The sequence below is a fragment of the Drosophila montana genome, unplaced genomic scaffold (assembly GCF_035044405.1).
Source record: "Drosophila montana isolate Dmon_TW-CO22-7 unplaced genomic scaffold, ASM3504440v1 contig_3200_1, whole genome shotgun sequence".
Classification (NCBI taxonomy): domain Eukaryota; kingdom Metazoa; phylum Arthropoda; class Insecta; order Diptera; family Drosophilidae; genus Drosophila; species Drosophila montana.
The window spans coordinates 3,429,113-3,453,969 of record NW_026998080.1 but is presented as its reverse complement, the minus strand read 5'-3'; the positions used below and the strand labels follow the sequence as shown (position 1 = coordinate 3,453,969).

At 41.2% G+C, this 24,857-nt stretch overlaps 7 protein-coding genes across 8 annotated transcripts; 3 read left to right on the top strand and 4 right to left on the bottom strand.

Annotated features, from left to right (window-relative positions):
- Positions 1–460: 460 nt before the first annotated feature.
- Positions 461–1,024, bottom strand: robl (roadblock). Its single transcript, XM_064687069.1, has 3 exons — positions 899–1,024; positions 768–846; positions 461–698 (listed from the first exon to the last, which is right to left on the bottom strand). The coding sequence occupies exons 1-3, from the start codon at positions 899–901 to the stop codon at positions 487–489; spliced, it is 294 nt and encodes a 97-aa protein (XP_064543139.1). The 5' UTR covers positions 902–1,024; the 3' UTR covers positions 461–486.
- Positions 1,025–1,105: 81 nt separating this feature from the next.
- LOC135432057 (dynein light chain roadblock-type 2) lies at positions 1,106–1,647 on the top strand. Its single transcript, XM_064687516.1, has 2 exons — positions 1,106–1,286; positions 1,345–1,647. The coding sequence occupies exons 1-2, from the start codon at positions 1,263–1,265 to the stop codon at positions 1,645–1,647; spliced, it is 327 nt and encodes a 108-aa protein (XP_064543586.1). The 5' UTR covers positions 1,106–1,262.
- Positions 1,648–2,176: 529 nt separating this feature from the next.
- Positions 2,177–18,922, top strand: EDTP (Egg-derived tyrosine phosphatase). Its single transcript, XM_064686668.1, has 6 exons — positions 2,177–2,878; positions 14,915–15,714; positions 15,777–16,415; positions 16,855–17,058; positions 17,120–17,488; positions 18,245–18,922. Exons 1-6 carry the CDS (start codon positions 2,762–2,764, stop codon positions 18,378–18,380), a joined length of 2,265 nt encoding a protein of 754 aa, XP_064542738.1. The 5' UTR covers positions 2,177–2,761; the 3' UTR covers positions 18,381–18,922.
- Positions 6,027–6,913, bottom strand: LOC135431678 (glucose-induced degradation protein 8 homolog). Its single transcript, XM_064686926.1, has 2 exons — positions 6,751–6,913; positions 6,027–6,697 (listed from the first exon to the last, which is right to left on the bottom strand). The coding sequence occupies exons 1-2, from the start codon at positions 6,854–6,856 to the stop codon at positions 6,171–6,173; spliced, it is 633 nt and encodes a 210-aa protein (XP_064542996.1). The 5' UTR covers positions 6,857–6,913; the 3' UTR covers positions 6,027–6,170.
- Positions 18,457–20,113, bottom strand: Lhr (Lethal hybrid rescue). Of its 2 annotated transcripts, none has more exons than XM_064686669.1 (2): positions 18,933–20,113; positions 18,457–18,812 (listed from the first exon to the last, which is right to left on the bottom strand). In XM_064686669.1, exon 1 carries the CDS (start codon positions 19,949–19,951, stop codon positions 18,953–18,955), a length of 999 nt encoding a protein of 332 aa, XP_064542739.1. In that variant the 5' UTR covers positions 19,952–20,113; the 3' UTR covers positions 18,457–18,812; positions 18,933–18,952. The 2 variants fall into 2 exon arrangements, with proteins under 2 accessions (XP_064542739.1, XP_064542740.1); XM_064686670.1 differs by having other exon boundaries at positions 18,457–18,800.
- A 1,046-nt stretch (positions 20,114–21,159) lies between these two features.
- On the top strand, positions 21,160–22,923 carry Bap55 (Brahma associated protein 55kD). Its single transcript, XM_064686839.1, has 3 exons — positions 21,160–21,477; positions 21,545–22,387; positions 22,449–22,923. Exons 1-3 carry the CDS (start codon positions 21,276–21,278, stop codon positions 22,682–22,684), a joined length of 1,281 nt encoding a protein of 426 aa, XP_064542909.1. The 5' UTR covers positions 21,160–21,275; the 3' UTR covers positions 22,685–22,923.
- A 191-nt stretch (positions 22,924–23,114) lies between these two features.
- Positions 23,115–24,582, bottom strand: Mtap (Methylthioadenosine phosphorylase). Its single transcript, XM_064686840.1, has 3 exons — positions 24,415–24,582; positions 23,537–24,316; positions 23,115–23,482 (listed from the first exon to the last, which is right to left on the bottom strand). Exons 1-3 carry the CDS (start codon positions 24,463–24,465, stop codon positions 23,444–23,446), a joined length of 870 nt encoding a protein of 289 aa, XP_064542910.1. The 5' UTR covers positions 24,466–24,582; the 3' UTR covers positions 23,115–23,443.
- Between the last annotated feature and the right edge of the window lie 275 nt (positions 24,583–24,857).

Sequence of the window (24,857 nt, the reverse complement as noted above, 5' to 3'; positions counted from 1 at the left end):
AAATTTCTTTTACGTTAACAGAATACTACAAGTTAATTGATTAAAAATATCGATATTAATCTGAATCATCAATCACTAGTTTTTTTTTAGAAACTCTTTTATTTTGAATTTAAATCAACTAAAGCAAATATACATTATAGAGAACACACAACGGATTAACTGAGTAATCGATTTCTTATGGGCCTTTTTAAGTTTTCAGAACTAAGAGCTCTCATCACCTTTTTAATTTAACAGCTGTGCTCTATTGACGTAATGTTAACATATTGCTTATTATTTCAGGCAGCTGTTAAAAGTACATTGCAAATGTTATAAAAACAACTGTTATGCGCTTCCCTATGAGATCACAATATGTTAACAATGTTGTAGTACAGGAAAGTATTAATTAATAAAAAAATATTATATTTACATTTCTTCATGTCACCCCTTGGAAGACAGAAAATAGAAACACATATCACAATGCTAGCAATTAATTTCGGCTATAAGCATTTAATCGGTTGGATTTTGAATAACAATAAGAATGAAATCCTTGTCGGGAGCGACCATGATTTCGTGTTTTTTGGAGCGTACTCGAAGGAATGTCATATCGTTGGATGGGTCCAGATCGCGCACCACACTACGAGCCTTGTCGGCTAGTTGACTCATCAGTCCCGCGTATTGAACGGTCGTCGTGTTGTCGAGAGTAGACTTAACTGGAATACCTAATAAGCCAACTCTGCGTTACTAAGGCAGCCAATATGGTCAGAATATATGCATGCGTATTTACCCACCTTCATTGTTGACGACAATTGTGCCGACGACCCCTTTATGGCTTTGGATTCGTTTCAACGTTTCTTCGACTTCTTGCGACTGTCAATAAACACGAATGTAAATTATTGAAAATATTTTTCACATAACTTACCATGTTGACTCTGAATTTAGCTCAACCTTTTACCAAACTAATGTTTTATTGGCAAAAAATAAACTTTTGTTTGCTCGATACCGCAGTGTGACCAGCTTGCAGTAAGTGAAAAGTATTGTTTTGGTATAAAAATACTAATAACGGAGTGGCATTTATTAGTATTAATTGTTATTTATAAAAATGTACAGCAATTCCTTAAAAAAGTATATAAGCACGCACTGGCCACACTGAATACTGGAACTTGACCCGCAGACCTATATAACAGCCGTTACCTCTAAAAACTGTCTTGACAACCATACAGAAAAAAACAATTTTTGTATGCACTTATTGTAGGGGAGAAAGTGACCGTTTGATATACTGAAATATGTTTAAAAGTCCTCCAGAAAAGGTACAGCTTATTTTATAATAATTAAACTATTTAGGAAGTAACGCTTATGTATCCACAGCCACAACGAACACGTCGATATGTCGATGAAGCATTTAGACAAATTCAGGAAAAGAAAAACATTCGCGACATTATTATTATTAATGAGCTTGGAATTCCTGTTAAAAGCACAATGGAATTTGAGACCTCTGTCAAATTTGTTGGCCATTTTCAAGAACTACGAGGACGATTGGAGCGAGGTATGGCGAAAATTGATCCCACCGATGAATTCTTGATGCTTAGAGTACGCACTAAAAGTCATGAAGTCCTGTTAGTGCCAGACGTTAAAATAACTGTAATTGTTGTTCAAAATGCAGCAAAATAATAACACATAAATATATTTGTATAAAAATCTGATTGTCCAGGCTAGCTATTTGATAACTGAATGATTGGTAATGAACGTATGGGCTAAAGAAATTAATTTTGATGAGTTAATTTTGTGAAATCATCAAATAGATCTAAAATTTGTTTCGTAAATTAAAGTTAAATCGGAAAAAAAATTAATAATTGTTCTTATAAGTAAATTATTCTGATGCAACAGTGCATATTCAATTTTTAAATATTCAATTTGCGTAGACTATCGGACTCCACTTTGCGCCAATTTCGCGGTAACAGAATCTTATTCGTGCGTTAACAGTATATTAACAGACTGTTACAAGATTATCGAAATTGGTATCGAGCGTGTCCCAAGTAGTATTTTGACATGTGGCCATGTTAAGACATTGCAATAGCTCTGCTATGGCTCTGTTATTAATAAACTTGTCCTTAATATTACAAGAGAAGAAAATTGTAATTATTAAAGTGTTAATAAATGTATTTCTTATTGAATTGCATTATCCATTAATAAAAAAAAAATTGGTTCCGCTGTTAATAACATGTTAATAAAATGTTAATTTAGCAGACAACCGAACGGGAGGTAAGCCAAACACACATACGCACGCAGAGTTTTGTTGTGTTCGGTCCGTGTGCTATTTACGTCGTAATTAAAGTAAACTCAAAAAACTAGCGCGTAATTAATTAATCAAATTTGTACAAATTTGCTCAAAGGTGTGCAAATTGTTTTGTGTTGAGCGTGCGGTGACGCGTAAGTCGATACTGACGTCGCGGCGAGATTTGGTGACGTCGCGCTTGAGCCTAAAAAGGCGTTGACTAAATAAACTTCAAAACGGAACGCAAAACGGCTTAGCAGAAGCAGATATAAAAGCAAAACAACAACAAAATCAAATTCGGTCTAAAACGTAGATAGGCAGAGCAGAAGCCGACATAGAAGTTGTTTAAAAAATAACCAACGTTCCAACGCTCTTCTGCCACATTTACTCGTGTCACTGTGTCTGTGTGTCTTTGCAAAATAACAGTGTTCAAGTGTGCGTAGCAGAAATAGAATTTACATACGAACGCGACACCCACACAAAACGTACGGTAAATGCAGCGCCGCAAAAATGAGCAGCATAAAGCTAAACGAAATGGTCAACGTGACACAGCAGGATTTACACGATCTATTAGAAATTTTCGAAAAAAAATCATTCGAGGCGGTGGCCTTTGAGGAAGGCACAACGGTAAGTCGAGTTTACCTGGACAATAACAGAAAAAGCCTGTGACACAAATTCATTTAACGCACGTGCACGTGCTGTAACATTACCAATGGCAGTAACAGGGCTGCAGCCTGGATTGGGGGCTTGGCCCATCCATTTCTTCCCTCCCCATCATGTGGCCGCGCCCAAAGCCCAAAGAGCGATGCAAAAGTCTGTCCCAAATTGGCTTTTTTCCCTTTCTCATTATTTAACTCCTCCAACTCTAATCAAAAGAAATCGATAGGTGCGTCTTAAGATTCACCCAAAAAAAATACTTGCATACGTATGTACATATGTATGCTCGCTTGCCTTTCTGCTTCTTCTTTTCTTTTCTTTTTGCCCTCGTTTCAAGTTACGGTTATGTTTGTGACTAGTCGAAGTGCAGGTACAACATTTACGACTTTTACAACAAACTGTTTACACGCACTAGACTAATTTCTTTAGTAGTCCCCATTCCCCCGGTCACGCATTCTCATCAATATGTATTTATTTGGGGCTGGAAAGTGGACAACAAACGTGTTCACTAAATCAATTCACATTATATTAGATCTATTGGCTACTTTGAAGGTAAATTTATTTTTCAATCTGTGACACCTTAACGACCGCTCGATTTCAAATAAGTCGATTTTTTTGCAGCTATATGTATATGTATATTTATATATATGTATATATATTGATCAAATAAGCTCCTTTTAAAAAAGAAAAGGCTACACAAATTAGTTGGATTTGCTCGTTTTGTCATCGCTGTTGCATGTTGAACATTTTCTGTTAACATTCTGTCAATGTTAACAGGCCGCTAAGCGTTAGCCGGCAACACTAACAACAAATGGTTTTATATGGCAGCATCTGTGCGTGTGAATGTGTGTGCGCAAAAGAGAGAGTGCATGTATTTGTATATGTTAATGAAAACCGCAAACAGTTGGCAACAGTGAAACAACAAATGCCTTCGTCGGGGGCATACGTGTATGGCCCGCGTATTACAAAACTTGGCACGTAACAGCCCGTGCCCCGCAGCCGCCCCGCAGCCGCCCCGCCCCCTATCATGCAGTGCATTTGCTCAGCTGCAGCGCTGCAGCTGATAAACGCGAATGCTTTGCAATCAATTGAAATGAATAGAAGCCAAATGCTCTTTTAAAAAATGTTTGCCCCTGCCTGTTGCATTGTTGCAGTTTCTAAACTCTAGAATGTTGTGTATATTATCTATTCGTTTATCAAACATTTGCTGTTATCAGCGCCGAGCGCAAGCTTTTTCCTATCTGGCAACATTGTCAAAGCTCAACAATGACAAGTGCGAAACAAGTAAAATACTGAATGCTCTTTCTAAGATTTCGAATATGATCGAGCACATGAGTTCTTCTTGTATTTCAAGATCTTCCTACTACTTTATAGCTCTATTGAAAGAATATGCTTGCAAAAGTATTTAATCTTTGGCGTGACGTTATTTCTTGACTTAAACATTTCATGAATCATATGAAATTTGAATACTTTCGGTCCTAGACCAAATGTGAATATTGTTCGGATGTGACATTCTTTTCAATTAAATCACTTAAACACGTACGATCTGTACGTGAGTTCCAGAGCGAATTTGTTTCTGATTAACTGTTGAAACAAAGCACATTTTATTAAGTCGATTGTCTTTTTTTATATATTTTTTTCTTCTAGTCTTTTCTATTTTATATAGAATACTAAACAATACCCTTGGAGCAATTCGATCGGAAAATCAATTGCCTTTTGCTTATCATAAATATATTGTTTTGAATTAATAAAAGTTTAGCTTAAAGGTTTTATATAAAATCTAGGGACTTCAAACTTGGAATATATACTTGTTTATAGTACAATTATGGGTTACGCCCCTTAGTTTTTAAGGTTGACTTAATCTCGTCCAATCAGTCAAGGGACCTTAGAAAGTGATTACACCCGCATGAATACTGTAGTTTACTAACCGAGTTTCTTATCTTTGAACTGCACCTCGATAAGTGCGGGTTTGTTTTTTTTTATGGGTTTCTGTTGCTCAACGTTTTTCTTTGTTTAAAGTTATTTACTTAACTGCTGTTCTTTTTTTTTTTGTTTCTTATTTTATTGTTTATTTTATTTTTTTTTTGTTATTGGGGAAAGAGTATTTATAGCTTTGATGCTGGCACGTGACCAAGCAATTTGCGTTTCAGATTATTTTGAACAGGCGCCACAACGAGTCAGATCTGTGCATCGGGGCAAAGTTTCATTCCGGAGAATTACATAAGCGAATGTAAATAATAATCTTTTCACAGGTTAATGCAGGAACACGAGACATGTGAACAATGTGGGAATTTATAATTTGAAAAGACATCGCACACGGACTTCTTTTTACAAAACATGTAGCCGAAACTCATGCACTCGGAATATGAGTAATACAAAACAGGAATCAAATATAAATTTGTGATTTCTACATTCTGTTGATATGTAGTGAAAGCATAATAGCTGTGTGTTGGCTTTAACACATGCCACGCCCTCAAGTCCCTGTTGCGGCCCAATCAAAAAAGTTAGTTAACGCTGGCTAAAAACTGAATACCCCTCTCGTTGTTCATACTAAATTTTCTTCTTATATATTGGTTCTCCTAAATGAAATTTCTTAATTTAAAAAGTTTTTATCTAGAGTTGTGTAAATAATTTTGAAGATGATTAGACGAAACTTAAAATTTTCACAAAGATATTTGCAAATTTATTTAAAGCCTATCGGATGAAATTGACAAAACTTTCCTACAACCGTTTTGCCAATTTTCCACCGTTACAGGTGGAATTATCAAATCGCTGAAACTTGTATTCATTAAGTTATGCATTTTCCATTCAAGAGGTTGTGACTTTTGAAAAAAAGTTTGGGACCGATCGGATGGCAAAGAAATAAGTTTCATACAACAGTTTTCCGCCATTTTTCCACACTTGGGAGTGGAATCATCGTCGGTAATATCTTCAATTGCCTTGCTCTTACTGTTTTGTCTGTGAGTTCATCACCATTCAATCAGTTTGGATAAACATTTTTATATATAAAGATTATGCAATAAGGAAAATTAATGGAGATTTCCTTAAACTGAAAATATGTTGTTACTAGAGTGAGAAGAAACCGTAAAGCAGAACTGAATAAAAGCAACTGTAGCTGTTACACATCAAGATATTTGAACATTTTATTTAAGCACATCTAAAAAAAAAAATTGTATTTGTACACATATATAAATATAGATTTATAGATCTGTATAGTAGCAGTAGACACCGGATTCGCCCTTTGGGCATACTGAGCGACATTCTAATCGTTTTGCAAAGCGCGCTTCAGCTCCACCTCAAAGTCGGCGGCCTCGAGATCCAGCTGGCAGCGCCCGGCGCAGCCATCTTTGTCGAGCCTGCTCTGTGCCCAGAGTATCAGCTTGACGAGGAACATCATTTTGGGTTCCATGCTCGCTGTCTGCTCGTACTTGAGCAGGGTCGATTCCAGCTCGTGGCTCACCCGCTGCCTGCAGCTGTGCTGCATGAGATCGTCCCCAAACGAACACTCCGCGGATCGTTCCGTTTCAGAGGAGCCGCTGCCGGAGTTGCGCTCCAGATTCCGTTCGCGGATCAGCTCGATGAGGCGCAGCTGCTGCATGTGGAAGTACATGTAGTTCTCGCTCTCAAACAGCTTTGGGTACAGCCTCTTGGCCATGTCAATGGCGTACTGCACCTGGGCCGTGCGCACCGCGTTACGTATGCGCTCCTGATACTCTACGGGATCGGCCTGCGCGCCCGATTCCAGCCTGGCCACCGCCTCGAATCCCTGCGCCACATCCAAATAGCCCTCTGTCAGTGGACAACTATGTTGAAATGTTCAAAGAATCTCATTAAGTACGCACCTGCCACCAGATACTTCATTATCAGACGATTTATGTCCGCCTGCTTGGACTGAAAGCTCTTCATGCGATGCGACCAACCAGCTCTCTGATTACTGCCCGCCGCCATCTCAGACAATTGTGCACTTCCGGGGCCTCAAGTCAGAGATCGCTAAACAATGACATTTTTAAAGGAAAGGTGTCAAAAGTTTAAATGATCGCATTTCAATTGAGAGAAAAAAACTAACAATTTATTATAAAGAGCAATATATATACTTATATAGGGATTTTTAAATACACTTAAACCTGAACCAATATATTTTAAATTAAATTTCCATTTACTTCACTTTCAAGAACTTTCTAACATTAACCAAGCAAATAAGCTGTGAACCCAGGTTCAATTTCATATAATTTTCAATTAAGCAATTTAATTTATTATATATCCAATTTATTGCATTGAGCATTTTGAGCAATTGGCAAATAGTTTCTTATATTGTTGGTATGTAATATATCAAAGGCGCAAGAATATAAATAGGAATTCTTAAGAAAACATTTTCTAAATAAATCTACATACCGCATATGTATTATTTCTAGGGTATAGAACTTATGCAGTCAAACAAATCATACAATTAAATTCAAATAATAACACTACAATTGTTTATAATCAGGTTTAATCTGTTGTCATGGCGACACCTGATTAAAGTGTTGAACTTCAAATGCACATTAAAAATATTGCACGAAAAGCAAAAAATGCAAAAAATCAAGTACAGTGGTTGCTCGATAGCCTGAACCGAATCGCAAATCGCAAACAAAAAATATTTAAATTAAATGCCAACGATATTTTTGTAACTATTTAATATGAAATAATCACTTCTAATTACTATAATTAATGGTGTTCGTGCAATGAAAACTCTAGGAAATGTGACAAACCAGGGCTCAAATCAGGCAAATGTGAACCACTTGACTTGAACTGTGAACCTAACCACCGATAAATTCTGTTGCATTTGCAGCCCTGGTTTGTTTGCATGCAAATAATTTCTTTCGATTTTATAGGCTAAAAACAATTTCTCTTCGTCTAAAAACAGTTTGCTTCGCTTAAAGTTCAGTGTATGATGAAGTTTTTAGCATTTGCAGCCCTGGTTTTTAAAACAGATTTGTTTGCATGCAAATTCGTAGAAACAGTTTGTTTCGCTTAAAGTTCAGCGTATCGAGCGATCACTGTACTGGCGAAGTGCTACGTATTTAGCTTATGACTTCTCATGAAAATGAACAACAAATTTGACTGCTGCTTTTTATAATGTTTTTGTTTAGTTTGCATTTGTTTTATTTATAACAAACCTTGCCCAATGACATTGGCATAGCCCGAGCACAACTGCAACAAGGTGTCGATTTGTGTGAGTGTGTGTGAGTGAGTGTGTTGTGTGTGTGCGAGTGTGAGTGTGAGTGTGTGCGTAGACATTACCCGTTATCGTGTGGGCGCCAAAAAATCAGATTCTGCTGCTCGGGCCAGCAGATAAAAATAGAGCAAACATACACATAAATATGCAACTATATATATATATATATATATATATATATATATATAACTGTATAGCTATTTCACTTTCAACAAGATTTTAAAATTTTTTATATTTTTACCCACCTGTTGTTGTTGTTGCTGCTGTTGTTGTTAATAATACTATTTGGCCTGATTGTTGTTGCTGTCGTCTGGCTAATTGGTGTGTAGCCAAGTGTTGATGGTGGCCAGAACGCAATCGAGAATATGGTAGATAATGACCAGCAAACGGACCAGGCAATAGAACTCCAGGGCCAGCAGGCTGAGGGAGGCCAGGATTAGATGATCCTCCAGCACGAGCTCCATGCAGAAGAAGTCTTTTTCACAGCAGCACTTGCAAAAAATTATTTCATTTACTGCGCACTCAAATTCGATTGGCCTGGCTGCAGCCTGCCCAGGCCAAGATGCGTATGCGGATGCGATTGCGACTGCGAGTGCGACTGCAGCTGCAGCTGTGTTTCCTTCCGTGTGTTTTATGTATCTTGCCTGGCAGCTCGAATCCAAATCGCTTCCAGGCTGCACAAACTCTGTACGCCCACGCAGCAGCAGAGGCAGCAGCAGCAGCAGCGGGAGCGGGAGCGCAGTTGCACTTTTTGGGGGTTGCATGCAGCCGGCACAGTGTTGCCTGGCTATGCGGGAGCGGTCTCCAGTTTGGTCCCGACTGCGCAGGACGCCTACGCCGTTTGTCTAGCTCTGGCTGCACCCGCTCTGCGCTGCTCCGCTCTTTCCTGTGCGCCTGTGCCGTCTGGCAGCGCCTGTGTGGGTGCCGCGTTGCTCGTCGCTCGTCGCTTGACTCTTCTGTCCACTGTACCGCGTAGTTGTGTGGGCGCTTTCGAATATGGGACACAGGCGCGCATAAATCAAAGATGCCGACCAGCTGCGGCAGATTCCAGCGCAGTGGCTGCTGCAGCAAATGACGGCGCACAGTGGAGCAGACCATCAAAAAAATGGTCGAAAAATTAGATGGAAAATTGATATTATTATTATAATGGATGCAAGACTAATTATAAAATTGTTACCTGGTTATGTTCATGGTACAAACCGAGGTCTTTGGGTTCTCGATTCGTAAACCTTTTTTTCCCACATTATATAAACTAGGTTTGGGTTTAATATAAGCTTAAGCATCTCCTGTTTGTTGTTTATCTTCAATAAATAAGGTTTCTATTATTGCTGCTTAAGATCAGGTGACAGTAAAATGTACAAAATCGAGTTGCAGTCTTTGGTATATTCAATCAAATCATAATAATTATATTTTATTTACTTCATGTAAATAATGAACTTCAAACTCCGAGTCCGCATCCAAAATCACAAACTGAACCGGAACGATTCGCATGACAGCAAATATTTCTGGTGACGATCAAACACAAACAGTTCAATGTCATTCGAATTGATGAATTAAAGTTAATTATATTTAAATTATTACTCACATGTAATTTAAAATGGAATTTTTAATGATTCATTTATTTTTCAAAAACACCTGCATGAAAACAAAAATCAGAAAGCTTTAGAAAATTTTTTGCGTTTGGCTTTTATAAAAACTCGTATTAAATATCGATTAGTTTGAATAACTTAGGAATATAGTTTGCCAAAAATAGAAATCATATTATAACAAATTGAATGTTTTTAAATCGGATATTTTTTTCATAACATTAAAGGAACACTTTCTGTTTATAATTCGTTTTTGACATCTATAAATCCAGATCTTAGCTTGAGCCTAGGCTCTACATTTTTCCCAATATGTAAGGAAACAATTTAATTTGTTATATAGCAACTATACATTTTATGGTCAAAGTTGAAACAAAATTAAAATATTTATAAAGTATATGGTTTGGCGGTTGGGGTTAAGATTGAGCTAATCTTTAAGTTCTAGTTCTTCTAGTTCGGTTTATAAGGAGAACAATATTGGAATTTCTGGTTCCAGTTCAGTTTAAAACCGTGGTGATTTTGGATTTAAACAGAATATACCTGTGTCCACTGTGCGGAAAACGACACCCTTGGGCACCTGGTGTTTATGATTGCCTGTTGCACGTCGAACTTGAAAAGTTGAAGCGTGTACATCCCATGTCCTTGGATTTGGTTGGCTTGTTGTTGCTTTTGTTTTTTTTTTTAATTTGGCTGGCAACTGTTGCCGTTTCAGCGTGGGACGAACCACAGACACTTGGCACAGGTGCGCAGAAAACGGGGACGGATGCATATAGAAACCGCGGGCGGGACCGCAGCTGCTGCACGGGCGCATGTCCGGGAGAGTGGCCTCGGGAGACGCTGCTGAAGCTGCAGCTGCAGCGAGTTCGATTCGATTAGATGGCAGCGCAGCGCAGCGCAATTGAAGTTCCAATGCGTCGTCTGCCACTTCCAGGAACTCGTCGCGACGTCTGTCGTCGGATTCGCCACACGGCATTATGATTTTCGACCCAGGCACCGTCAAAACTAGGTTCGCATGATGTCCGCCAAGGACAGGCACGCACATATCCTGATTAGGGGCGGCTCCTGCTGCTGTTGCTCCTGGTGCTCCTGATGCTCCTGCTGCTGCCTGCTGCTACTTTATGAATGCCTGCTGACGAGCAGATAAAATCGATAATAATTGAAATGGCGGCTGCATATGGCATCCGTTAATTTGTGCAGCGATTGTTGCGTGGCAACAAATTGTGGCATGGTTTCACATCAACTGCAAGATGCAAAAAGATGTGGGCGCAAGTTGGTCAGTCAACACAAATAAGACGTCGGATATAGTCTTTCATTTTAACCTGGAACTAGTTCCGCGAGATATTAAAGAGTTCAGCATTAAAATATAGTTATATTCAAAACAAAACACGAATTAGTGAAACAATTTATTGTGCATAAGTTTTGAATAATGTTTCGTTAGCTTTTCCCCCATTATAAATGTGTCCTTCGCCACGTCAATGGAATCGATGACATTGACCCCTAAGAGACTTTTAGATGAACTGATTGACAGGCGAACATGGAAAATAGTTGGTGATCGAAGCCAAGCCCCTGTTACTTCCCCATTCGAAGAAAATGCTGTGATGTGCGTGTGTCTGGAATTTTGTGTACATGTTCAGGCGGTTAGAATAAAGCTCTTCCTGATTGCGACGGCCTTCAATTGATGTCGTTTGATTTCAGGCAATTAAAAGCTCATGTCTCTATCTCTGAAAACTTTTGCTCTAGCGCACAGTTTCCGGCTAAACGAGTATTTATTGTTGCTGTAAGTTGGCGCTTTAAAAAGTTGTTAACAGTCGAGATATGCAAATGTTGTTGCCCATCAAATACATATGTTGGAAATTCAGAATGACCTTGTCAAACTGCATATCTAAAGCTGGTTGTTATTGCACATTAACATAGTTGATATGATAAATGTTGGGTAAAAATTTGTTTGAAAACCGAACTGAATAGCTGTTGCGCCCGATAACTTGTTATCGACATAAACTGGGCATTTATCGAAAACGTGTTCGCGTCTTCAATGCGGGGTCTTTGAACGCAATAAAACTCAAAATAATAAACAAAAACAAAAACTCATTTCTGTAAACAACAAAAACGGAACTTAACAGAATGCATGTTCGAGGTGTGGTCAGTGGCCCGAGCCGAGCCGGGCCGTGTCTCGGACCTGATGTGAACTTGTTTCCAGTGTCGCTCGCCCTGAATAATTCATTCAAGAAAAGCAATTTTCCGTGTTCAGCGATCGATGAATATGCATGAAGAAATATGTATGTACAAACATACATACATATATATACATATACAATATATATGTCTGTATATGGACTCGCGTGATGCCCGTGATAAGCCTTGCCAAAATGCCAGCGAAGTCAGACGAACGTTTATTTACATGTTGTGCTGTCTTTTATTTTCTGTTTGTCGTTTTCTCTTATTTTCATTTCTTGTCGCCGCTGCTGCTGTGTCTGCTGATGCTGCTGCTGCTGCTGCTGGCCTGGTCTTGGTGTGTCATGGCGTCGGTGTTGCTGTCGCTGGTGTTAGTTTCTTTTCTTGATTGGCCGCTCGATTGCAGAAAGCGCAGCTGAAAACTAACTGTGGAACTGTGTTGTGTTGCGGCTGCAGCGACAGTTTCTGCTTGCCCAGTACTGGTAAAGTCTTCAAAATCCGGGTTTGCAAGAAAACTGCATTGCTTGAGCCAAGCGCCTAGCGAGAAGGAGACAGCGAGAGGAAGACCGAGATTGAGATAGAGACCCCATGTAAGCTGCTTAGCAGCATCAGCCTTCGTCTTAAATTTGTTTTTTTGGGTCAGGGCAGCAGCTGATGCTGATCGCTGCTAGCAGCGCCAGCGGCAGCAAAACTATTGCATTGCCGTCTGTCGGTGTCGGTGTCAGTGTGTCTGTGTCTGTGTCTGTAATCGCAAAACGACAGCGACAACAACACAAGTCTGCAAAACTATTTTGCTTTCGCGCGCGTCTGTTTGTTGTTTTTAAGTTTTACAGCGCCTTATTAACAGGCGCGCAGCGAAAAAAGCACAGCCAACTGCATGCTGTGCCTCGCTGCGCTTACAAAGAAAATAAATATGTGCACTACACGTCAGCAACAACAACAGCAACAACAACAACAACAGCCAGCAGTACAACAGCACAACAGTACAACAGTACAGAAGTACAAAAGTGCAACAACAAGCAAGCAGTTCAATACACACAAGTCAATCGGCTCCTTGTGTGCGTGTGTTTGCGCTTGTAACAACAGCAGCGCGACTACAACTACAACATGTAGCAGCTACATGCTCACTGTTTCACTCACACTTGCAGCGACACAGCGAACAAGTTGCCGATAAAAACGCCAAGATTTTCGGTTTCTCAACGACACACACACACACACCCACACAAAGCTATGCACATTCTTTGCATCTGTCTCTCTCACGCAAGCTAACACTTGTGCAAACTTTTGCATGCATCGGAGAGCAGCGGTTACAGCGCCGCATCTGTCTTTGCCTTTGTGTGTGTGCGTGGAAGAGAGAGGGGTGTCTTAACGATAATGACGTTAAATTCGCTGATGTAAACAACAACAAACTATTGTCCCCCTTTTGCAAGCTATTTACTAATTACTCATGCATATATATCTATATATGTAGATATTTAAAATATCTTGTGTTTACATGAATAACTAATATACGTAAATATATTTATTTTCACTTTTACAGCTTCCCTGCTTATTGCTCAAACTATCAACTGAACCGTTTCTTATGTCGTTCGTTCTCTTTCGCCCACTCAAAACACCTTTCAGTCGTTTGCCGCCGTTCGTCAAAAACTTTCTCACCACAACCTGAATACACTCTGCCGCCCACCATAAACTCTCACCCCACTCACACACAGGCAGGCACAGCGGTAATTGCGTTTTAGTTGTTTTGCTCGTTTGTTTCGCCTCGCATAGTTTTCTCTTGCCTGCACACGTATGTATGCGCTACATGTATGAACACTTTGTATGTGGGTGTTTGTCTTTTTGCCACGTTTGTTTTGGTATGTGGTTCGCTATTTCGCTTGTTGCGCCGCCTTAGCCTTTTTGCGCAGTTTTCTATCTCGTTTCTATTTATTCGCATTTCGCTTTGCTATGTTTATCGCTCGCTTTTGTTGTGCTACAAACCTGTTCAGACGACATGGCTTCCATTTCTGTCAAGGTTTGGTAGCTATTCGTGTATTAGTTCCTTTTTATAGCCCATCCGCTGTCTGGGACAGATGGCAGGCCGGCAGCTCCGCTTCCGATCTTTAGAATGTTTACGATCCGTTTTTAAGGGATGAACAAAGTTTAAAGATTGGCATTAAAATTCTATATTAATATGGTTATGTAATCCCATTTATAACATTGCTAGATTTTTGATTAGGTAACTTTAAAATAGCTACGAAATTCTAATATTACTTTTGAATATACGCTCTACCCAATTTCCATTATACTTTAAGTTGGGATAGACGCTATTAACTCCTTATATTTTAATTTATAGCTTAAGCATATTTTGTGTAATTTGCTAATTGCAATTTAAACCAGGAATTCAGAATTTCACGGTTACTCGACTCTTTATATGGACGATAACCCCCAGCGGAGGCCAGTCGCGTTTAATTGAACCGAGACTCTGGGAATTATCGTATGTTTAATTTGAAACGCGTGCCTCGCAGCTGTTCGCATATTTTTAAACAACATTTAAATAATATTCCAAATGTCTATAGGAGAGACTTTATTTAAAGATCAAAGTAAATGTTGTGGATGCAGCGAAATAAAAAGGTTATCAAGAATGTGAACCGTCAAGAGATTCAGTAACATGTCAAACCAAAACAAGGAAATTATTTTATTGCTGCAATTTGAACAAAGATTAAAAAACTAGTGTCAACAATTTGAAAAACAACAAACTTTGAAATATCTTGTATTCAAAAGAGTCAGGTTAGGGATCTATATTGAACCTATGCATACGAGAACTTACATGACGAAATTTCGCGACTCTAAGTCATATTAATTCTCTATTTCATGGGGTCAATCAAAGTTCCTGAGTATCTGATGTACATATGTGCGGGTTTAGGGAGAAGCATCTGTCCAATTCTTATTCTCTGAATACTGAGATTTATAGGCCGGGCTACACCCTCTAGTATTTATAAATGTATGCAAATGTTTTCAATTAATAAGTATTCTCGTTTCTTCTTGCCTTCACAGGAGTATGGCATCTCAAAAAAATGCGAATTTCTGTTCAAGCTCGACTACAGCCTCATTGAGCTGGACAATACGAACGGGCTGCTCAGTCCGAGATATCCTGGACGCATACTCATACCGGAATGCGAGCATGGGCACATGGCCAAGACGCTTATACCCAGCAACGGGCTGGGCGGCGGCGGAGGAGGAGGAGTAGGAGGAGTAGTAGGAGGCGGCTCATCGGGCACAACGGCGACAGCAACGCCGCTGAACAGCAGCGCCGGCAGTAACTGCAGCAACGGGAGCACATCTGGCATCGGCATCCAAGCCTTTGTGACCTTTGCCAATCCGCTGCAGACAGACAGACAACACCAGCAGCAGTCGGTGCCGCAGTCGGCGCACCAGCAGCCCCAGCAGAACACCATCTACGAGGATCAGTATGATATACAGCGCATGCGGGAGCTGGTCACCATGGCGAAGTATGCGCGCTGCAGGCAGCGCTTCGCCGTGCCCGTCATCATGTATCGTGGCAAATACATTTGCCGCTCGGCGACGCTCTCCGTGATGCCGGAGACGTACGGCCGAAAGGTGGTCGATTATGCGTACGACTGTCTCAGCGGGGGCAACTATGCTGCGCCCAATGGCGAGGAGAACGAGTCGGACACGACGGACGAGTCGCTGATCAACCACATTAACGACCAGGCGCAGTCACAGTTCAGCTACGACGAGGTTATCAAGAGCGACATCCAGCTGCTGCACACGCTGAACGTGTCCACAATTGTGGATCTCATGGTGGAGAATCGCAAAATCAAATACTTCATGGCGTAAGTCACCAAAATCGATTAGATCGTATTTGATCGGGCTATTCATAAATGCACTTTTACAGCGTCTCCTCGTCGGAGAAGGCCGATCCTAACAAGCACTACAAGAGCTTTAATCTGCTATCGCTGCCGTATCCGGGATGCGAGTTCTTCAAGAAGTTCCGGGACAACAACTACATGGCCAAGAATCTGCACTACAACTGGAAACAGTCGTTCAACGATGCCAATATCCACATACCCAATCTGGGACCCGCCGCCGACATCGACATCATCTGGCCGGAGTACCGTGACTGGGATCTTGTCTCCATAACGCAGAACTATCTGCGCGCCACGCTTAAGTATATACAGGAGGATAACTCTGGTCTGCTGATACACTGCATCAGTGGCTGGGACCGCACGCCCCTCTTCGTCTCCCTGGTGCGGCTGTCGCTGTGGGCCGACGGCCTCATCCATCAGTCCCTCAACGCCCTGCAAATGGCGTACTTTACTCTGGCCTACGACTGGTACTTGTTCGGCCACCAGCTGCCCGATCGCCTCAAGCGCGGCGAGGACATCATGTTCTTCTGCTTTCACGTCCTCAAGTTCATCACCGACGAGGAGTTCAGCATCGTGGAGCATCGCAAGCGCACCAAGACGTCCAGCAGCAGCGGCAGCAGCGTCATTGTCATCAAGTCCGACTGCTGCGACGACGAGCCGCTCAAGGAGTAAGTGCAGCCGCATCAAGTGCCAAACTTCTTAGGAATAAACATAAATATATGTGCAGGATTTACCTTACCCAATCCAAGTTGCTTTTCACTGAAGGTTTTATAAATCACTTTTCCACCCATTTGCCGCAATCGGTGAATGTCATTTAAAATGCTTCTGTTCTTTTATTCTTCGATCGATCCGTCGATCTTTGTAATGTAATGTAATATGAAAATAAGTTCGAAGGCGATCAGACTCAGGCATTGCGCCACAATTTTCCATCGAGGGTAGATGGATTTATTGAAAAGTATAAAACTCGTCAAAAATGAATTTTAAGATGCTTTGATTCTGGCTTCTTGAATCTCTTGAAATTACTTTAATATACTTTGAGCTTATAAAATCGAAAGAAATGTATATGATTTTGATGATTACTTTCTTACCCTTGCTTTCCTCTTGCAGAGACTACATTTTGGCCTTCGATCAAGATAGCAACGATAGCTACTCAAACTGTTCCAACTGTGATATGTCCATAACAGATAACTTCTTTGCCACAACAACAACAACAACAACTGCAGCAGCAGCTCCAGCCACGGCGACAACTGCAACAACTGCACCCCCAGCGCTCGTCAATCCGCTGACCAGTCGATCGCCCAATCCAAAGCGGTAAGTGGAAGAATTTGAATTTGACTTTAATTTGATTTAACCTTTGGTACTTGGTCCGCAGATCCCGCACCAGCCCCATTTCAGTGCCCGGCTCTAATGCGCGCCAGCGCCAAGAGTCGACCTCGTCGAACGGCAGCTGGCAGGTGGTCACCGACACCGGCTCCATAGACTCCATGATGAATGGCAGCTACATGATGCGCTTCGTGGCCCAGCAGCATCAGCAGACAGACAACATTCCAATGTGCAACGGCGGCAATGGCTATCACTGCAGCACCAACACGGCCAGCGCCTATCCCAGCGGCTATCCCAGCGCCAGCGGCAGCAGCAGCAACAACAGCAACAGCAGCAGCAACACGCACGGTTTCAATAATGGTTCCTCCAAGGAGGCGGGCAGCGCCAGCGCAGCCGCTTCCAAGCAATCCATCAATTTGTAAGTGCGCCCAGTCAAATCAAAAGGTTTTTCTATAGAGTATAGGGACTTTAGTTTTATAGATCCAGAGAAACACCTAAGGGGAATCAGAATAATCTTTTTTATTCATAGATAAACAAATTAAATGGTTTTTCTTAAAATTTAAATTAACCCGTACTTTCCTTATCTTCCTGTTCAATTCTTTTTTTCATATTCAAAAAGAAATTTCTAGAACCAAGCCAAATATTTAGAAAGAAACTTTCTAAGATTTCGCAGTAGATTTCCGTTGTCGCTTTTTGAGAGAGTTTTATAAATGGAGTTAAGCATTTTGGACAGATAATAGATAAACTGCAATCCGGTTTGGAATCTAACCTATTTCAACCCGGAATTTAAATTTGAATTACCATGAACTGAACCTTTAACCCCGGATTAGCTGGATAAATAGAAGTCGCATCTAATTAGTTTTATTTTGATTCACAACATTTTATATATCCCATGCACATTAAAAATGAGTGAAAGGGAATTTTATATGCTTGTGCATCTCTAACTCTCTGCCTCTCTCTCTCTCTCAATCCGTTAACACGAAATCGATAATTATCGATTTTCAGATTGATTAAATTTGAAGTTGTAATTAGTAAACAATTAAAAGTCGAAGGGACGCCAGCGATACGAATCGAAGATAATCTATTATTATATCTATTATATCCGAAAAGAATCTGAGATTTATTCCGAATATTCTGATCAACTTACAATCTCTTTAATTTCCGTGTTTTGCAGACGCAAGCAACGATTGAACGCTGTTCGGGCCATATTCATACAAGCGTATGGAAAAACGATTGGACTGAAATTCAAGGAGGGCTCCTCTATGAACCTGGCCACTTTCATTGGGAATCTGGCGGATCAGCTGTTTTAGATTGTGGCTGGCACTGGAACTGAGCCGTGCACCCCATGAAAGTATGCCACATCCGCATCAAGCGACTGACTGCTGGATTGTGGCTTTGTTGTTTGTTAGTTAGTCTTGTTAGTGCTGCGCTTTTTTTTACCATGGACTGTATTTTGTAGACATGTTGAATTACGTTCTTGTGACTCTTGTTAATAATAAACACAAATGCGATTACAAAACAAAGTAGAACAAAATGCAATGTACAAGTAGCCAAGTTCCTTGCGCGCTACGTCCCAGCAGCTCAGCGCCTGAGGCCACATCCTAGGGACAACAGTGCTATCCAGGCGCTGGGACTGCTGCAGTCGCTCCGCCGAGCAGCGTGTGTGCGTGTCGTTTTTTTTTTTTAAATAGCCAGCCACCAGCTCAGCTAGATGCATGTCGCAGGCCCATCTGTTTCGGAAACTGTTTGTTTAGTGATTACAACAAAATCAAATCAGTTTAAACAATAGCTATAAGTTGTAATTTATAGTAATGTATTTTTTAAATAAACTTATTGTGCATTTGATATAAAACTAACTTAACTGAATAGTTGCCAAACGCAGTCAGGAGCTCCTGTTGCGGGTCTTCCTCACAACCGACAACGGCATATAGTCGGCGAGGTCCAAGCGCTTCAGTCTCACCTGCACCTTCTTCACATAGTACTTGGCGCTCTTGATCGGCACATATCGCAGCCTTAGATCAACTTCTTTGACTGGCGACTGTTTCGACTGCTGCTTCTGCTGCTCTACCTCAAGCTGATCTGGTGGCTCGTCTTTTATGACCAGCGGTGATTTAGTCGGGATTGTTGGCTCAGGCTGTGGTTCGCTGTTGCCGCGTACATCGCTGATGACGAGATTACTGGGACGACTATTGGCAACATTTGTCGCAGCTGCAGAACTGTCCGGATTGCTGCCGGCGGTACTGCTAACGGAGCTCCCGCGAGAGCTGACGCGTGTGGGCAGCTCTTTGACGCGTATCGCCTTTAGGAAAGCATCGTACTCGCCTTGCACAATTTTCTGCTCCTTTACGCCGAGGCCCTTGCAAACTAAACGCACCTCCCGCTCTTCACAGAATATGGCATCCAGTACCTCAACCTCCAACTGCCTCTGGTGCGCCTTCGACAGCTGCTCGACAAACGGCAGCTGATCGAGTATAAACTGTTGCGTCCAAGTAGGCTTCTTGATATTTGCCGGCGGCTTCACGTCCATCAATCGGTTTATTTTGCCAACAATATGCCAAAGGGAGCTCGGGATTTGGCCGCACGCTTTACCGAGCGATGGGACTATGGGCCGCAGAATGTCCCAACGCCACTTGAGCTCCTCAACGGAAAAGGGCGCGGAGAGCTTTAAGCCGTCGTAGCCTAAATTGAATGCCTTCACTATTTCCCCCCAGCCCCATTCTTCATAGTCTTTGTCATTCTGGGGATGCACCGCTTTGCTGAATAGAAACGGATACATATAGATTAGTTCGAGAAGTCGAAGATCGTTTAACACTATTTGGGAGTTCGCGTTTTTATTGGAGAGGTTGATTTCCATTTGGGATGCATCTTCCGAGCCATCCATTGTATTTTATAATAAGCTTATGGCAGCCAGTTATATTTTCCGTCCTTAACTTAACGAAATATAATTTTTTCGTTTATTTCTTAGGAATAAGGAATCAAATAAATAAAATTGTGAGCTGACAAAACTATCGATAACAATTGCACGTTGTTAGCGCTTATAAGTAGAACTAGAGGTGGTTTTACTTGTTCCATCCCTAATTGCCTAACTGACAAACATCATTGTAAGAATCAACCCTGATGTTATATGGTTGCATTTGTAGTGTAATGATTGAGAAAGGTAGAAGCGAATGCGCACACGTTTAATAATAGCAAATAAATATTTGACTACAATATAATTGGACGTATGTTAGTATGTCAACATGATAGCTTATCTATGTTGAAGAAACTAAATATAAATTATAGGTAATTGGCTGACTTGTGACTGGACTTACTAAGTTGTCCTGTGAGTAAAATATTCGCCCTCGTTAAGTTGTCTGTTTATTTGTAAATCCCGTTTTAAACATATATTATTAATAGGAGTCTTGTGGTTAGTGGTGACACCTTTGCGTTTTCGATAAAATCGATAGCAACTAGGTATTTTCTTACAAAATACTAAATAAATTGGGGCCGAACATTTCAAAAAGTATTGGAATATCTAATTTAATTGCCTGTCAATACATTCTCATACTGATACCAAGTCTTTTCAACGTCCTCCTCCATTCGCAACATGAACAGTGAAGGAATATTATCACACATCTTGTTAAATCGTGTAGTTTCCTATTATTGGTATAATCCATATTAAGTTTATACATAACAATTCAAAATCGTGATTGTATTATCGATCCTCATAGTCTAATTGTACCTTTGAGTTTTAAAAAATTGGTTCATTAACATTCTTAATATATGAAGCCTGAATACTCCTAATGTGTATATGTCGATATTTTGGCGCCTAAACATATTGAAACATACGATATTTATTATTACTTAACACTGCCTACTTTAAAGAACTAGTTCTTGTTTTTTTATTTGGTTCATTCTGTGTTTTTTCATTACTAACAGTTTTTCTAAAGCAATGTTGGGCCAAATAATCTTCGTTAGTTTTCATATGTTTTATTAAATGCATGTTGAAAATATTCATAAATAGGTAAATAAAATTCAAAATACCAAAAATATTTAGATCGTTCATTTGGGGGTAATCTTTTGTTTTTCTTCTTTTTATGCGCTTTCCAACACTATTTTGTAAGCATCTGCCGGTGATTTGAGGCACCCGTGTACACAATATACACACATTTTACAGATTATTTTATTGTGGTAAATAAGTACAAAGTTGTAAACAAAACGCCGAGATGAGTGGCGGAACTATGCTGTATGGCGGCGATGAGATTGGTGCGTTAGTTTTCGACCCGGGCCACCATTCGCTACGCGTGGGCTACGCTCAGGAAGATTCGCCCAAAGCAGAAATACCCTCTGTTGTGGGAATTGGCAGCAGCGCGCCAGACACCAATCTCGATCCAGAGACAAAAACAGACAATAACGTTACGCCAAACAGTAAGTAGAGCATATATTGTTCCCATATATTGCACCCACCGCAACTTCATCCCGCTTGCATTATTAGATGGCGACGCGCGAAAGTTCTATGTGGACACAAACTACGTGAATGTTCCTCGGTCGCAGATGGAGGTGCAAACATATATGAAGGACGGCATGATTGACAACTGGGAGCTGTTCGAAAAAGTCATCGACTATGCATACGCCAATGTCATACAATCGGAGCCAGAGTATCATCCAGTGCTTTTCTCAGAGGCATCGTGGAACGTGCGAAACAACCGGGAAAAGCTAACCGAGCTTATGTTTGAGAAATACAATGTGCCGGCCTTCTTTCTGGTCAAGAACGCTGTGCTGGCCGCGTTCTCCAGCGGACGTGCCACGGCCCTTGTAGTAGACAGCGGCGCCACACACACATCGGCTGTGCCCGTCCACGAGGGCTACGTGCTCTCGCAGGCAGTGGTAAAGTCTCCACTCGGCGGAGATTTTCTGTCTCGGCAATGCAGGCAGCATCTAGAGAAACTCAACATAGACTTGTCGCCCGTATATAAAATTGCCTCTAAGGATGTGGTAAAAGAGCGCGACAACGCACGCTTCACTCTGCGAAAACTGCCTGAGAATCTCACACAGTCGTGGCAGAACTATATGGTGCAGCTAATGATGCAGGACTTTCAAATGAATGTGCTCCAGGTGCTGGAGAATCCTTTCGACGAGCGCGTCGCATCCCAAATACCCATGGTTCATTACGAGTTCCCCAACGGCTACCATCAAGATTTTGGTTCAGAGCGCTTTAAAATTGCGGAAAGCCTCTTCGACAACGCAATGCTAGGAGCGGGACAACTTTCGTCTACCAGCGTCGGCATGTGCGATGCCGATGTTCGGTTATCGCTGTTCGGTTCAGTTGTGGTCACAGGTAGGTTAGGCATTTATTTAATCAGTGCCATAAAAAGACATAATTATTCTTGTTTCCTAAGGTGGCAACACACTGCTGCAAGGCTTTCCCGAACGTCTCAATCGAGATCTGCAATTGCGCGCACCTTCGAACACGCGCCTTAAAATGATATCGGCCAATGGCAGTGTCGAGCGGAGGTTTGGAGCCTGGATTGGTGGCTCCATACTGGCCAGCATTGGCACATTTCAGCAGATGTGGATATCATCGCAGGAGTACGAGGAGGCTGGCAAGAGCCAAGTGGAGCGCAAGTGCCCCTAAGTGCAGCTCTGTCAAGCGACCGAATTCCAATTTTAATTGTAAAGCTAGTAACCAGTACGATGATATGATTTAATATGTGAACTATTTAATGCGCACCTAATCCCTTGGGCTGCTTTGTCAACTGGCCTATAAAGGTTATATTACCGGGTCCGATAAATGTACTTGTATTAATTATATTTCCAAAAATTGTAGTTTGTATTCTTTATCAATTTAACGCATGGCAACTTCTGATTAACTAATTGTTTCATATTTTACTCTATAATTAACAACTTCAGAAAGTAGTCGATTTATCGAAAATGGAAAATTATTCAAGTTATAAAGAACCATTTAAAATATAATATGCCAGCTGTTATGACAAAACTTCCATTATTAGGAAATATAAATACATTCTACGTTATTTTCCACACAATTTATATCTTAAACTCATCAGTTCGATGAAATGCGGTTAGTTTATTTGTGTTCAGAAAACTTTTCCAGATAAATGCTAAAACATCACATGCCAAAAGCTTTAGATTATTAAAATTATTCGTTGTGCGGAAATGTTTATATTTAGATTTGAGCTGACGGAGTATGGGCTTGATTTTCTGGTTTGATCGTAAATTCTCGTCGTCCGCTGCCCGGTTCTAGTTCATAGGCAATGGAAATGGAGTGAAGTTTTGGTTGGCGCTTCTTCGAGTTCTTATAATAACCTGGCATGACCAGAGGCTTTCTGCGCCTGATGGTATCCCGGGTTATTTCGGTGCAGAGCTTTAAAAGGCGTCACATGGCACCGGACATGGTGTTGTTGCAGACGCATTGCTGTAAAACGGGGATCCAATTAAAAGCTGTCGGGAGTGGTTGAGCTGTACGTACCTTGGCATTTAGGATATCCTCCGACCAGTCCTCCTTGGCGATGCGTCCAACGGCATTCACTAGAATCTTCTTCACCTTAGCCACATTCTCGGAGAAAGTCTTGAGCACGTCCTGCACGTTGACACCTTCGCAGCCCATGCGCCAGCAATCGTAATCGGTGGCAATTGCGACCGAGCCATACAACAGACCCGCTTCCTTGGCCAGCACAACTTCTGGGCAGGTTGTCATGTTAATAAGATCGCCGCCCCACTGTCTGAACATATTGCTCTCGGAGCGGGAGGAGAAGCGTGGCCCCTCAATGGTAACAATGGTGGCCTTATCGTGCGCTGCATATTCCAACTCCTTTGCCGCATCGAGCAGAACCTTGCGCGTTCGCTCACAAAAGGCCGGATACATGGGCAAATGGCAGACGCCACTCATTCCGGCGTGCTCGCCATCGTAGAAGGTCTGCATTCGCTTCGTGGTGCGATCTATAAAGTCGTGTGGCACCACCAAGTTGCCCGGCTGAATGGACTCTCTGAGGGAACCGCAAGCCGTCGACACTATGAGATGTGTGCAGCCCACCTGACGCAGAGCCCAAATGTTGGCGCGATAGTTAACCTTAGATGGCATTATATCATGTTTGCGACCATGACGGGCCAATAGCACACACTGTACACCTCCGATTTCGCCTTCAATCAGCGCATCCGATGGAGAACCGTATGGAGTCTCAATTACCTTCTCTTGACGCTGCTCCAAGATATCTGGATCATCCAGCCCAGAGCCACCAATAATCCCAATCTGCGCTTATACAAAATTATAAACGAATAAATCTGTATATTTATATGTGTGTGTAAACATGTGTATACAGATGTGAGGAACAATGCCCCCCTTCTCACCTTGACTGGAATCGGATCAAGATTGGTGTCTTTACATTTAATGTGTATCATTCTCAAAGACGGTTGCAAATGACGGATTTAATTGCCGTAGTGCGGATTAAAATGTGCTCAGGAACTGTCGCTGTCTCCGCGCTGATAGCGTTGTTGATGATAAGATGTCAAAAGTGTAGCGCAGCTGAAAATTTAAGGCATACTCATTTATACGTGGAGTGCAAGTGAAAGCATAGCCACATTCAATAAATTCATTTGAAATCAACAAGCAATCACGGATCTCATATTATATTTTTAAACCTTTTTTATCTTATGTTAATTAGAAGAAAATAAGTTTATAAGATAATTTATTGACAAGATATTATTTGTCACAATCATTTGAATAGTAAGGAATTGTGAATTCGTTACAACTTAAACTTTAAAGTTCTTACATTTATCAGGAATAATCACTT